The sequence below is a fragment of the Lutjanus erythropterus genome, chromosome 1 (genome assembly GCF_056507025.1).
Source record: "Lutjanus erythropterus isolate fLutEry1 chromosome 1, fLutEry1.hap2, whole genome shotgun sequence".
NCBI classification, from domain to species: domain Eukaryota; kingdom Metazoa; phylum Chordata; class Actinopteri; order Lutjaniformes; family Lutjanidae; genus Lutjanus; species Lutjanus erythropterus.
In genome coordinates this window covers 47,446,738-47,461,232 of record NC_139317.1, presented here as the reverse complement: position 1 = coordinate 47,461,232, position 14,495 = coordinate 47,446,738, and the positions used below count along the sequence as shown (strand labels likewise).

Here is a 14,495-nt window from a genome sequence, read left to right as displayed (position 1 = left end):
TGACGAGAGCCTTGTGGGTGTAACGGCCTCTAAATGGCCATGTCTGAAAGTAAACATCTGGTTGTTTTCCAAGCTGTTTCAAATATTGTTCATTCATTCATGTATCAGGCTGTAATTTTAGGAAATTGTGGTCGAGCCAACAAAAAGCTCCACTCCACAGGTTTGCGCAGGGATTAGCTGAGGGGTGTCTGCACTTGGAGCTAATGGCATCATCAATAATGCACCATTGTCACTCAGTGCACTTTCATGTACTTTGATGGCGTTGATTCAGCCTCCCTCTCTGCTGTCTCACACTTAATGGCTCCCCAGACAGAGCAGCTTCCAAGAAGCTTTTCTCAAATTATATACGGCAACACGGTGGAAAGAAATGAGATATCGACAGGAACAATAAAAGACAAGCCTAGATCAAGGAGTGGGAAATGCCCTTTACTTATTTATTTATTTATAGGTATATTAGATTCACCCCATACTGTTAATATATATGTTTACAGGGCTCAACAATAAGGATTGCCCTCTTGCCCTGGGCAGGTAAAATGCCCTAAAAGACTAGTAAATCTAGCAACTCACTTGCCTGCTCGGGCAAGTGGTAAAAAACAATGAAACACATCATTTTTGGAGAACTTACAACTTAAACACGTGAATATTGAGTCCATTTCAGGGGAGAAGGAGGGGTATGGTCACGCCATTTTCAATATGAAAGAATGCTTGTTGCTCTGCATTTATGACAAGCTGTGTTGTTGGATTCCTTTACTTATATAAAGATTAAACAAGAGCTGCAATGATTAGTCAACTTATCGTAACTAAACACAACTAATCAAAAACATTCACCAAGTATTTGATATTTGATAAATTGTTGATTTTTCATGCAAGAATGGCAGAAAATGCTGTTTTCCTCTCAAGTATGAAGGTTTGCTGCTTTCCTCAGAACCAAGAAAACAAGACAGACATCACCTTGGACACTGAAAAAAAACAGGATGGACATTTTGCACTTTTTTCCAACATTTTGCAGACCAAAAGATTAACTAATTAATCTAGAAAATAATTGTCAGATTAATTAATAATGAAATGAATAGTTAGTGGCAGCCCTAGATTAAACATGACAGTTAACTTTGGCCTTTGTTGTTGTTTGATAACCACTAATAAACTGAATAAGCCCTGTACACAGAAGATAAGACTCCTGAGCGGCAGCCGTGGGTTTGATGTGGCCCTTTGCTGCACACCACAACACACCTCATTTCCTTTATGTGAAAAAATGTATTATTACTGGGAATTTCTACTTTCTGACTTCTTTATTCAATCTGCTGTTTTTAGCCCACTGGTTCCTCACATGTATTTAAAATATCACTTTTTCTCTTCAAGGAATAGTTCACCAATTTAGGAAACACACCTACTCATACAGGTTCCTGTTTAGTAAAAGAAGTTTTTCCTCACCACTGTTCTCTTTGTGCTTGCTCTTGGTGGGAAATGTTGGGTCTAGAGATAATATTATAAAGAGTACAGGCTAGATTTAATCAAATGGAAATTAATTTTTCCTATGTGTGTGTGCATGAGGTATGACAAAATTCTAATTCAAATTAGGTAATCCATTTAAAATGAATGAATCATATGGCAGGAAATCTTCCATGAATCTTTGAAGTCATTTCCATGAGATACAAGCTAAAAAACAAAACTAATAAAAACAAAAAGTTGTTTTTACTTTCACTTTAAATTTTTGGTGTAGCAGTCATTGGATTAAAAAAAATGTAAATGTTCTCACATACCATGTGCAATCAAATGGAAAATAACATTTCAATTAGATGATTTTATTCTAATATTAGCAGCAACAGAATTCAATTTTAAAGCTACTAAAATTTGAGGCTTTGCTGCTTTTGTCCTTGTTTTTTTATATCACTGTAAATTAAATCTCTTCAAGTCTTTACATAACAGGAGACAAGCAATCTGATATTTAGATTTCTGATTTCACTTTATTAAGAATATTTTTCTAAAATTTGTATTTTCCTATTTGAACAGTTTGACAGACTGAGAAACTAAATAGTTCAGTCCAGTCCATGGGACTCAAAATCGTCTGTTTGACAGCAAAGGCTGCATATTCTTCAAATTAAATATGAGAGGGGTCTGATATAATTTTACCAGCCAGAGACTAGATCCTGTTATTATACGCAGCTTGAAAATTTGACTCAAGCGTTAGAATCCTGGAGCAGATTGGTAGCAGTCAGGTCGAGCTTCAGGCTGGACAGAGAGACAAATGTACAACTGGCACTGCTGAAGACGTCAGATTGGACGCTGTGAAAGGCATTTTTCACTCTGACATTTAATAAGCTAATACAAAATGAAAGGACCTATTGAAAAAATAATCAACAGCCTCAAAGTCAGCTGAGACACAATGTGCTTAAAAAAATAAGACATGAATGAAATACACCATCACAGTGGTGTAGAACTGGGTTGGGAGGGTAGGAACATATCCCTACTAATACCCAGGGATTATCAAACTGCAATAGCAATAATTTTGATTAAAAAAAATAAAATATAACCACTATTATCTGTCAGTGTCTAGACAAGCTTAGATAAAAAGATTCAGCATTGCGACAGAGCACCTGTGCTAATAATAGACGTTTTAAGTTTTGAAAGATTGTGCTCCCCCTCATTATGGCTCACATTGGTTTGGCCCACTGCCTGCCCATAGCCAGGGGTCTCTTTTTACTGCCAAAATATTTAAGACATAAATTAGGGGACAAGTGACAAATCTAGTGAGTTATTCAAAGCATTGGGGGAAAGTGAGAAATATACAAAAAGCTATTATTTTTTAATTTATTCCCATGCTGTAATCTTAGTCTCTCTGTCTTCTCATACACCTGAGACTGATAGCTTTTACTATGCTTATGGGTACCTTCTTTGTCTAAGTCACTCTGAAACAGACTGGGACGTTTTTATTTTCCTCTCCAAATGTGGCATGAAATATCTGCCCTGCTCAATCAAATGAATAAACACAGTGAAATACATAGGGTGTTTTTTACACCGTTAAGTAGTTTTAACTTTTGTTTTCCCATTTTCTTCCCATCCCCTTGCAGACAGCTTCATCAGCCCACAGGTTCATTAAAGTTTCATCCACTGGGCAACAGGACATCCCAAAATATCCCCTGTCAGACAAAAGGCCTGATAAATGAACAGGATTCTACTGTATGCCTCAAAGCAGACATGTAGGCCAGAAACCTCCATATTCCCCGAGTTTCATCATTTCAACACTGTAATGAATGTCTCAGAGGGAGGAGGAGGAAGAGGAGCAGGGGGGGCTCCTTGACTCTATTAAACATGAGGGATTACTGGAGGATGTGTGTGTATATATGCCTGTGTACATATGGATGTGTGTGCATGTGAGCATGGCGTGTATGCGCTTGTTGTTCTGGGTTTTTGTATTTGTGCCAAATCTGTGTCTGTGTGCTCACACACAAATGTGTTACTGTACATGCATGTGTGTGTGTGTGTGTTACGGTACAATGCCTGTTAAATGTTTCTCCTTGACTGGAGGGACCCTGAAGTCTGCCTCTACATCTGTTCCACTAAAACAAAGACACACACACACAGACACATGCAAATAAACCACAGGCTTATGCTCAGAAATATGTTTACACATTCATCACCTTGACAAAAGGTTCTTTACTGTGAATCAAAAAAGAATCAAATGCAACTGATGTACAGATCTACAGCTCATTTAGACTTGCAGATCTCTGCACACACACACACACACACACACACACACACACAGAATGAGTGTAATTCTCCCTCCCCCTCCACCATATTGAATTTAGCATTAATTTAGACAGCAGAGTCTGTCTCCCTTACATACACACACACACACACACACACACACACACACACACACACACACACACACACACACACACACACACACACACACACACACACAGTGAATGCAGAATTGGGTTTATAATCAGGGCTGTCCAAGAGAGTGGGGGAGGGACTTATGGGCGCTGCTCCAACCAGATTGGTCAGAAGAGATCAGCTCAATAAAAGACCGAAGCGAATAAGAAAATGAAAAGAGATGAAGATAAGAGCGAGCAGAAGACTTAAATGTTAGATGTTAGCTTCATAAAAGCTCAGAGAATAAATATGAGTATGGGAATATATGAGAAGCATTCATACTTTGGCAGCATGTATAGAAACAGAACAGATGCTCCTGCTGCCACACAGGACGAGATGGGTCATGTATGCAACGTTCAGGGTTCATTTATTTGTCATTCTACAACACAGGGTCAAAATAATTTCTTTCAATATGTATTTAGAAGTTTCTTAAAACTGCATAAGTATCCCAGGCTTCATGAGCTCAAAGCAGATAGTTATCATGGTCAAAAGCTTGTATGAGGAGCAGAGACGTAACCATACCAAAAATTCAAGATCCAATAATAAAAAATAATAATAAATTAAATAATAATAAAAACAACCCCCAAAAATGACACCTTGAAAAAATGTACTTAATTATATAATAAATTTGATGTGTAGTATTTTTGTCCATACAGAATTTGTTTTTCCTTTTACCCCTGAAATGCTTCTGCTTCCCTTCTTTAACATGATAAAATATTGTTTTATTGTGTGAAGCACTTTGTGTTGTATTTTGTTTGTATGAAAAAAGCTCTGTAAATTGATTGATTGATTGATTGATGGATGGATGTTTGAAACATGTACGTACAACTGTAAAACAAAAACAATACAGCAATCAGTAGCAGTCCTTCATAACTTTAAGTTGTCGACTGAGATAACCCAGTACCAAGTAATATCAACACCTCCCTATTTAAATAATACTTACATTCAATGCATTTGGTTGCCTAGAAAAAAATGACCATATGGTTTTGCTCACAGCCAATCAGCACAAGTGTTCTTCATACAGATGAACCTTCAAAAAAAAGGTATCAAATAAAGTACTTCATTGGTAATGGTATCATTTTAAGAGTACTGATATAGTAATTTTTTAAACAATACCCAGCCCTATTTATAACAAAAAAACACATGATAAAATAAAATAATTAACCATGTAATATCATGGTAGAAACTGTCACAGTCTCAAACACTACTGACTATTTTATATTGTGATATCACCATGTTCAATATATTATTAAATCCCTAATGATGAGTGAAATAAATGGTAAAACAGACTCGAGCTTAATTATGTACAACGAATATGTTAAAATGCAGTTTTTCTTCGGTGTAAATCAACAGTCGCCAAGACTTTTTATGCCATGCAGCCCCTCTCACATCCTGACCAGGTTGACATACCACCAGTCCCTCACATCTTCCAAAAAAAAAAAAAAAAGAAAGAAAAGTGCAACACAGCCTATTTATAGCTGTCGCCATGGTGATGGTGGTGCATTCAGATGCTATCAAAGATATTGCAACAATTTGAATTAAATTACAATGTCTTTACACACAATCAGCTACATACAGCAGGTTCTGCCACTGATTGAATCATTGTGATATTATTAAATAACCTGCTGACATTCTAAGTTTAAAGGTGTTTATTATAAATCATATTTTTAGTAGTAGGCTAATGAACACATTCATAGGTTCTGTCTGTTATTAAGAACAGAGAGATTTATTTTATTAAGAAGTTCCACCTCAAGTCAAACTAAGAAACTCAACTGAATCTGACTGTTTATTAAAACAACAAGCTACTTTTGTTCATGCTTTATTATTTCCTGCACTTTTGTACATAAACTTTCTTTTCTTAATGTGAAAATCCATGAAGTGGAGACAAATTATGTGCACGGTTTTATGCATTTAAAGGGACAGTTTAAGCCCCAAAACACATATTTTCCCCCCTGTCCGTGGTGCTATTTATCCATCTAGATAGTTTTGGTGTGAGCTGCAGAGTTTTAGAGATGTCTGACTTCTCTCCAGTGTACAGAGACTAAATGGCGCTCAAAGCATAAAAAAATACATTTGAATTGCTGTGAGCAGTTTCATATGAACTACTTTCTTTCTGCAGTAGAATATACTGAAACTAATTTAAAATAACCCAGTCCTCCTCAGCAGTAACAATGAGTGAACTAGAAATAAAACATGGTCATGGTCCAGTGAGTGATAATGAACTACAGGGTCCAGACGCAACATGCTTCTAAGCTTTATTTTTCCTCTCTGACTTCAGCCATGCTGCTTCCTTCTGCATCCATCTCCCTGGTTCTTTGTTCTTTATGTTTTTGCTCTCTTCATCTTCCTCCCACTGCTTTGTATCTTCCTCTCTGCCCCTTGTCTGTCTCCCCCTCTTCTCTTTGTCTCCTTCACCATCCTCATTCTCCTACCTCTGAGACTGTGAGCACATTCACCCTGTTGCCTCTCTGCTCAAACACAATGTCTGCAATAATTATTCTGTCGCTCCTTTTGATTCATTGGGAAGAATCTGTACCCTGTGTGTGTGTGTGTGTGTGTGTGTGTGTGTGTGTGTGTTGCTAACTGCAGCATTAAATAAACCTGAGAGCTTCATAAATAATCCTGTGGGGCGGCTGGTAATGGAGGCCACTTACACTGACCATACTTGCACACACACTTGCTGGTGCATGGCTGTGCCACCCGACCGGCTGCTAACAGGAACAGGGCCAATCGAGGAGACTACCATCACACACACACACACACACACACACACACACACACATACACACACACACACACACACACACACACACACACACACACACACACACACACACACACACACACACACATCCTGATGGTAACAGCTTGGAGCAGAAACACTCACTCAGAGTCATGACATATCTCAAAGCAGCTAACCCAGATGTTTCTAACATGATCAGGGGACCTCATCAAAACACACACACACACACACACAAACACACACACACACACACACACACACACACACACACACACACAAACAAACACACACACAAACACACACACCTCGCCCGGCCCACTTGTTACCATGCAAACTGACTTCATAGTTATTCCTGGAACTTTTCAAAGTTAACACAGCCATCATTCTGTATGGAATATGTCTACACACCCCATGTCCAGCTTTCCAAGCAGGAAAAATGTCTCAACACCTCTCAGTGCTAACCACAGAGTCCTCCTGACTGTCTTCACCCTGCCAGAGAGGTGCATGTTGGGTAAACAACCCCGCCTGGTGACCAAAGGCTTCATCACAAGACATCTACTTACACTTGAATTAATCAGGGATTTCATTATTTTATGATAAATACTGTTTATTGCATAACATGATACATAAAAAGTGCTCTACAAATAAACTTAATGAAACCGTCAGCAGCTCATATAAGAGACGTATCATCTGTTCTGTTTGTGATGAAATGGAGGAGTCATGAGGTGGGGGGTGGGGGGTCTCACAGTGTGTCTGAAGCAGCTTCTACAGCTACAAATCAAAATTCCTGCGTGAAGCTTTGGAAGCATTAAAAAATAACTACAGGTGAAACGATTCATTGATTCATTTCCTGGTCTCAGCTTCTTAAAGGTCCAGTGTGTGAGATTTATGGGGATATATTCGCAGAATATAGCAGAAACACAATCTAATATTCATAAGTATGTTTTCATTAGTGTGTAATCACCTGAAAATAAGAATCATTGTCTTTTGGTGACCTTAGAATGAACCCTTTCTATTGGTCTGCCATGTGGTACTGCCATGTTTCTACAGTAGCACAGAACTAGAGTCCTGCACCGGGTCAGGTACCTGACAGCTGACCCACAAAAATGTTGTGTAACAGATAGAAAGAAATTAATATATAATATGAATGTATATATTTAAATAAATTAATGGGTCAGGGAATGAGTAAAATTAAATAATTGCAAGCAGGCAGCAGTTGAGAATAATAATGTAACAGATAAAATACAATTGTATGTTTATGCTTTGGATAAATAAGAAATTAAAATGATTGTGCAGTCTTTTTAACATTTTTATTCACTAATAAAGTAATATCAAGCCTAGTCAGCTGGCAGGGTTTTATTGTGAAAGTCTATGACACATCCTGCCAAACAATGGGATGTTACTGTTTGATCTGACAGTGATGAAGGCTTTGCTGCTGCCTAAATCTGATGACATAAAGGACAATACATTGTCAAAGGACAAATCAGACGTTTGGGAGGATTTGGTGAAGCTCAAAGACGTGAGAGTAACTTTGTCAGTGGCTTTGCTGCTTCTAAAAAGTTTCAAAAAGTATTAGCTTTTGATAGTCACAAGCGAGGCTCGGTGTCACTATGACAACACATCCACAGCTGCAGGAGCTGCACCAGTTGAGACAACAAGTGAGTGACTACGTATGTGTGTTTAATCACAGGCCAGGTTGTGGGGTTTATATTCAGGGCTACAGGCAGGTTCTGATTGGACTTAGAAAGAACTGCAGGTAACGGGTCGGCTCTGGTCCTCAGCTTTGAAGATGTGGGTGTGGGCGGGTTTGCAAAACTGGACCGTCACAGGATTTGGATCAGAACAGACAAACCAAACACTGGCTCTAGATTCAGCCCTTTGGGTTTTGAGTGAGTTTCACAGACATCGTAGGTTCTCCTTCACACTTGGAAAGAAAAGAGAGACAAGAAATCTCTAAACTCACTGCTAGATGCACTAAATCCTACAGACTGCTCCTTTAAATAAGATGATACTCTGCTTTTCTTTGTCATGTTTGACAGTTTGGGATTTTGTTCTGATTGTCAGATAAAATGATGAGTCTGAAGACACCACTTTGGACTTGGGGAAATAATACAGGGCAGTTTTCTGTGTTCTCTTACATGTTCACCAGACAATTAACTGATTAATGAAGCTCTAATCCTTGGACAGAATGATGTGTAGTATGTTGTCTGATCAAGTTGTATGAAAAGTTCAAGTTCAAGTTCAAACAATGTGAGGACATAGTTTCTAACTGTTTCAAACCACCACACTGGATGGTGATCGCCTGTCATGGAGAGGTGCGACACGTAGGGCTGAGTATCATTTTAAAACTTGTGCTTCTAGTACCAATACCAGCACCCTGTAAGTGATACTGATACCACTAGAGTACTTCATTTGATACCATTTCTACATGATGAAGTCTTCTCCATGCTTGATGAGGTGCTTTATCATGTTACCAGAATTCCCTGAAATAATTCCTCCTCATTTTTTACATTTTATGTGGAGTCTCAGCACACTGAATTGCCAATTCTGTCAAAAACACCACATCTCACCACCACAGACTATATGTGACTGGGCCAATCACATGTCACTTTATTCAAAGAACACTTAGCTGATGATTGGCTGCAAGCAAAACTACACAAATAGTCTTTGTTTTTCCTAGATCTGGGTACCAAAAGGACAGAGTACAGATATTATTTGACTGGAAAAGTTTTGACACTACTTGGTGCTGGGTTATTTTGGTCAATACCTTAAAGGCATTGAGTACCGATACCCAGCCCTAACAAGATGTGATAATTGTTTAACTATGGGAATAACGTGACACATTTACAGGCAGTCTCTTCTGGAAGACAGTCATACTGTGGACTTCAGTTGTTCACATGAAAAGTGACAGAAGTTGTTGTGTGAAGACTGAAAACAGAGAGCTGAAAGAGTTGTGTTCTGATTTGTATTTATCTTCTAAATAAAGCATTTAAACAGGTATGTAAGAAACTGTAAGATGCTGTAATGTTAGTAATAAAAATAGATCTGAGAAATGGTACATTAATGTGTGTAATTGTGTCGCAACCACTTATACAAATACTGCTGACAATCTGCAATGAGAAAGTCATGTTACATCATTAATCTGCTAGAGTTTGCGGTCTTGAAGTTTGAAGCAGTAAAGACATAAAAAATAAATGTTTCTTGTGTCACTGACAGAAAGAATGAAGCACTGTTACCAACACTATGACATATAGACAGAGCTATTATAGAAAACTGATTAGAGTTCACATCTTAGATAACACACACACACACACACACACACACACACACACACACACACACACCTAACAGGACAGGTTAGACAAATACTGCCTGTCTGTGTGTGTTGCCTTAGCAGTAACACATAAGACAAGGGGGAACCCAGCATCACATCACAAAGATGATGATGAGCTGTCTCACACACACAAACACACACTCTCTGATACATCTGATCCATCAGCAGCCTAAAAGACAGACCACAAATGTTTTATCAAAACACACGCACACTGTCCATACAAAAAGGCAACTTCTGCTCTCTCTTGCCCCCACAAAAGTGTGTGTGTATACACATGAGCACATCACAGTGTGACAGTGAACATCAATCTGTGCAATAGTACTGATGCCCACAGCTCTGGCTGGAGTTGAAGATGATTCTATTATCAATCAAAGTGTGTGTGTGTGTGTGTGTGTGTGTGTGTGTGTGTGTGTGTGTCCAGTGTCTTAATCCTTTGCCCTGTTTCTCATTCCCTGTCCAGATCAATACCATGGTTTCAACAGTACACAAAACACAATCAATCTCTCTCTTTCTCTACTCTCCAACACACACACACACACACGCAAACACACGCAAACACATGCACACACACGCACACACACGCACACACGCGCACACACGCGCACACACAGATGTTCCAGAAAGACAAGGTCAGAGCAGAAACTCCAAATACATAAAGACATCTCTTCATCAGTGTGCATATGTTGGTGTGGTAAGAAAATTACTGTTGAATTTAAAAGATCATCTTGTTTCTTGCAGTGTGTGTGACTTGGTGAGAATACAGTTATGAGGGAAATGATGGACAAAACCATGAAAAAAAGTTGGAATGAAGTGGAATTTTCCTTCAAGCAATGTCTATAAAAAGGAAGTCCTGCCCACCTTGTTCCTCTCAAACAGCTCACTCTGGATGGCCTTGAGGTCGGTGTCGAGTGCGGAGGCAGCCTGCCGGCGTTTCTTGGCCAGCTGCTCCTCCAGGTCTTCAGCCTGAGCCCTCAGCTTCTTGTTGTCCCTCTCCAGGGCCAGTTTCTCCGTCTCCAGGCGCTCCCTGCGCCCCCACTCTGCAGCGTTCTCCACCTGCAGCCTCTCCATCTGAGGGGAGAGACGCAGAGAGAGGACACTGAGAGGACGAATGTTTTTCAGGTGTACCAGCCAACCCTGGTGCTAACATCAAGGTTAGAGAGGGGAGGTGTGCTCCCTCAGCAGCAGCTGCAGCTCAGCGATAAACTGTTACAAGGATGTAGTTAGACAGGAAGAGTGCTGCTGTAAATGTTTAGAACTTCACACCACAGCTCGTGTGGAAGAGAGGAACTGAGGGGCCAGACTAGGGCCAGTTATTTATCAGAAGTTGGCACTTGACCCTGGCAGTAATTGTACACAAAGTAGTAGCTTACACAAAAACACAACATATGTAAAATATGAATATTTTTTATATTTTGGAAAATTAGCACCTTTAGTAGCTAAGTAGCCAAATTAGCTAGTAGCAGTTGCTTTTTGCAGAATACTTCACTGAATTAAACTGATACTAAAGAAAACTTAAAATGTGATGATTCTCAGGCAGGTTCAAGCATGGTATCAGTGTCACTTCAAGAAAGTGATCATTTTTCACTGTTATTGTAGACTCTTTGAAGGAACTACTTTCTTTCTACGGTACAATCTACCAGAACTACTTTGTAGGCCAGAGAAAAAAATATGCATTTTAAATTTTGGAGCTAACTGTCCCTTTAATAGTTGCAGCTTCAGATTGATTTTTTTGCTTTTTTGAGAGTAAAGGTAGCTGATCGATTTTCAAATCAAATCAATTACTGTAACAAATGTTACTGAATGAAGCTTAAAAAGACAGTACACCTGTCCACCCTCCATCCATCACTGCTGTTAACTTCATCCTACACCTCTGTGCCTCCTCACCTCAGCTCGTAGTTCAGCCAGCTTCTTGTCCATACTGGTTCGAGCTCCCAGTTCATCCTCCAAATCTTCAGATATGCGGCCCAGTTCGTCCTGGTGCATTTCCTTCAGCAGGTTCAGCTGGGGGGTGTTAAGAAGGGGAGGAAAAGACAAATCGTAAAAGGGTTAATCCAAGCTTGTATTCAAACCATCTTACATGCTTTTTGCAATATCAGTTTGTAGTTGATGAAGATCTAAACGCTAAAGATGCTAAAGATGATGCAGCTGAATGAACATCTGATGTCAGCCTGAATATGTAACTTCTACTTTTTGATCATATTAATCTATTTGCAAATTTTTCAAGTAAATTGTAAACACATCTAAAATACAAATATAAAGTTGTTCTGTCTAAAGTCTAACATTGTAGACAAACAGAGTCATGTTTCCAGCCACAGGACACATCCGTCATATTCACTCTTTTTTTAACTTGGTCTTCACAAACTCCTGAGAAAAATATCCGCTCTTTTGCTGCTAAATGTTCACCAGCTGGTCTCTAACTGTGTCTGTCTCCCTTCGCTTTTCTTTCATTTTTTAAAGCTTGCCATTTATTGAATATGTCATAAAATTATCCTTTTTATGACTGAATAGACTCTGGCATTTTTCCTGTGTTATGGGACTGATTACCTTGGCTACATGCACTTTGATTTACCTCCTTAGTAAGTTCTATAAACACAAATCTGCATATGAATGCAAGGACCAAGATTTTGGTATCAGAAGTGTTCTGGTTTCAGTTTGTCGTCTGAGCAGTATTAGCCATCATATGTGAGTGGGCTTTGTCTGCATGCAGATAAACAGTCCATGTGGAGAGCAGAAGAGGCAGAATGCAGTCCTGGAACCCATCAACAATCATCTGATGATGATTTAGCTTTATTTAAAAAAAAAAAAAAAAAAAAAAAAAAAGCATTCATATGCAGATATTTGTTACTGAGATTAGCCTCCAGCTTGAGCCGATAATCAGACTGTAAACAATGACCGGTGCACAGAGGAGGAAGTGGCCCAGATATCCGATATCTGGTATCTGGATATCTGCTGGCTACACCAGAAGCCTCAAAACATTGGCTGTTGTCCCCAGAAGGTAGATTGTTGTCAGATGATAGCTGATGAGTTCTCAGATTGCTTCCTTAGAAGCCAAAATTCAACTCCAGGGTGCAAAAATTCTAACATTACATGTGGAATGTGGAATTACAAGGCTCTATTTGACATTTTAGTAAAAACTGAGTTATTGACACATTCTTATTGTGGGTGTAATTTGGGGCTTTTTATTCATAACTAATCATAACTATTTTTTTTAGATTATTTTTGGGGGATTTTTGCCTTTATTTTAGACACAGACAGCTGAAGATATGACAGGAAAGGCTGTAGAGAGATGGGGAATGACATGCAGCAAAAGGGTCACGGGGGGAATCGAACCAGCGACCACTACAGAGGACCAACGGCCTCAGCACAGGGGGCAAACACTCTACCAACTGAGCTATGGGAGCACCCACTAATCACAACTATTAATCTGTAAAGTTTTAATTGCAACATAAACACTATTTTCATTCATTCATCCATATTTTTTTTATTCCCCTTTCCCCCAAATAAGATTTAGAGTTTAGTACTTATGATATAAAGTGGTATTACAGGTCTGTTCTGATGTGGAGACAGGACACCTTCAGTGCTCAGCTGTCAACCAAACTCTGTAATTGTTTGACATTTAGTGTTACCTTCAAATTTATAAGCAAAAAGCCCTTTCTTCATAAAAGGTGGCCATTTACAGAAGCAAACATCTCTGGTGATCTTGAAGTATCCAGGACAACAAGTGCGTAGATAAGGATGACCCAATCTCCTTTACCATCCCTCTTCATCCCTCCTCGTTCTTATCGCATCATTTCATCTCTGCCTGCGTCTCATCCTCATGCCTCCTCTCCACCTTCAGCACTTCACCCTCCCTTTCCTGTCTCCATCTCCATCTCCATCTCTTTTACCCACTTTATCTTCAAAACAGCCATCATCACCATCTACTCATCTCTCATATCTTCTGACCTATCCCCTCCTTTCTTTCTCTCTGCTGATTGTGTCATTCAGTGAGACTTTCCATGAGACCTGTTTGTGTGTGTCCTGGCTCCTTTTCTTCCTCGTGTCTCTCCTCTCTGCGGGCCTGGACTGCCCCCGAGTGGTGTAACACTGCCAAAACATCAGCCATGTTTCTGTCCACAGGTCCTTAATGCTATGGTAAGCATTGAGGTATTTTTAGATATGAACGTCTTCCAACAAAACATACCAAATCATTCAGTCAAAAAATTGAAAACCGTCACTTTGATCCAGCCATAGTCAATTTTTCCTGGATCAAATCAAGTCAAAGATTGACTCCACAAGTTGACTGTAAAAACAAATCAGTCTAATCCGTGTAAATATGATCTGTGTTTACCTAAACTGCTTCACATGTAATTTGCTGTTACTTTTTGTTCGTTTCTTTTCTTCTTTTTTGGGGGTTGGGCAATATATCAGTATGATATTGTATTGTGATATGGTTCCACCTAGAACCTCCTGTGAGACATATGACACCAGATAGTGTGATGGATTTCAGATACTGATATAGTGACATGGACTAAGTGTGTATCTTTTCCTGTTTTTTTA

General features: G+C 39.1%; 1 protein-coding gene across 1 annotated transcript in view; it reads right to left on the bottom strand.

Annotated features, from left to right (window-relative positions):
- ccdc102a (coiled-coil domain containing 102A) overlaps positions 1-14,495 on the bottom strand; it is a 55,597-nt gene that overhangs the window by 18,133 nt on the left and 22,969 nt on the right. Inside the window, exons 5-6 of the mRNA XM_084722500.1 lie at positions 11,841-11,957; positions 10,815-11,024 (exon numbers count right to left, since the gene is read on the bottom strand). Coding sequence (XP_084578626.1) covers positions 10,815-11,024; positions 11,841-11,957 — 327 coding nt within the window. The remainder of the gene's footprint in view (positions 1-10,814; positions 11,025-11,840; positions 11,958-14,495) is intronic.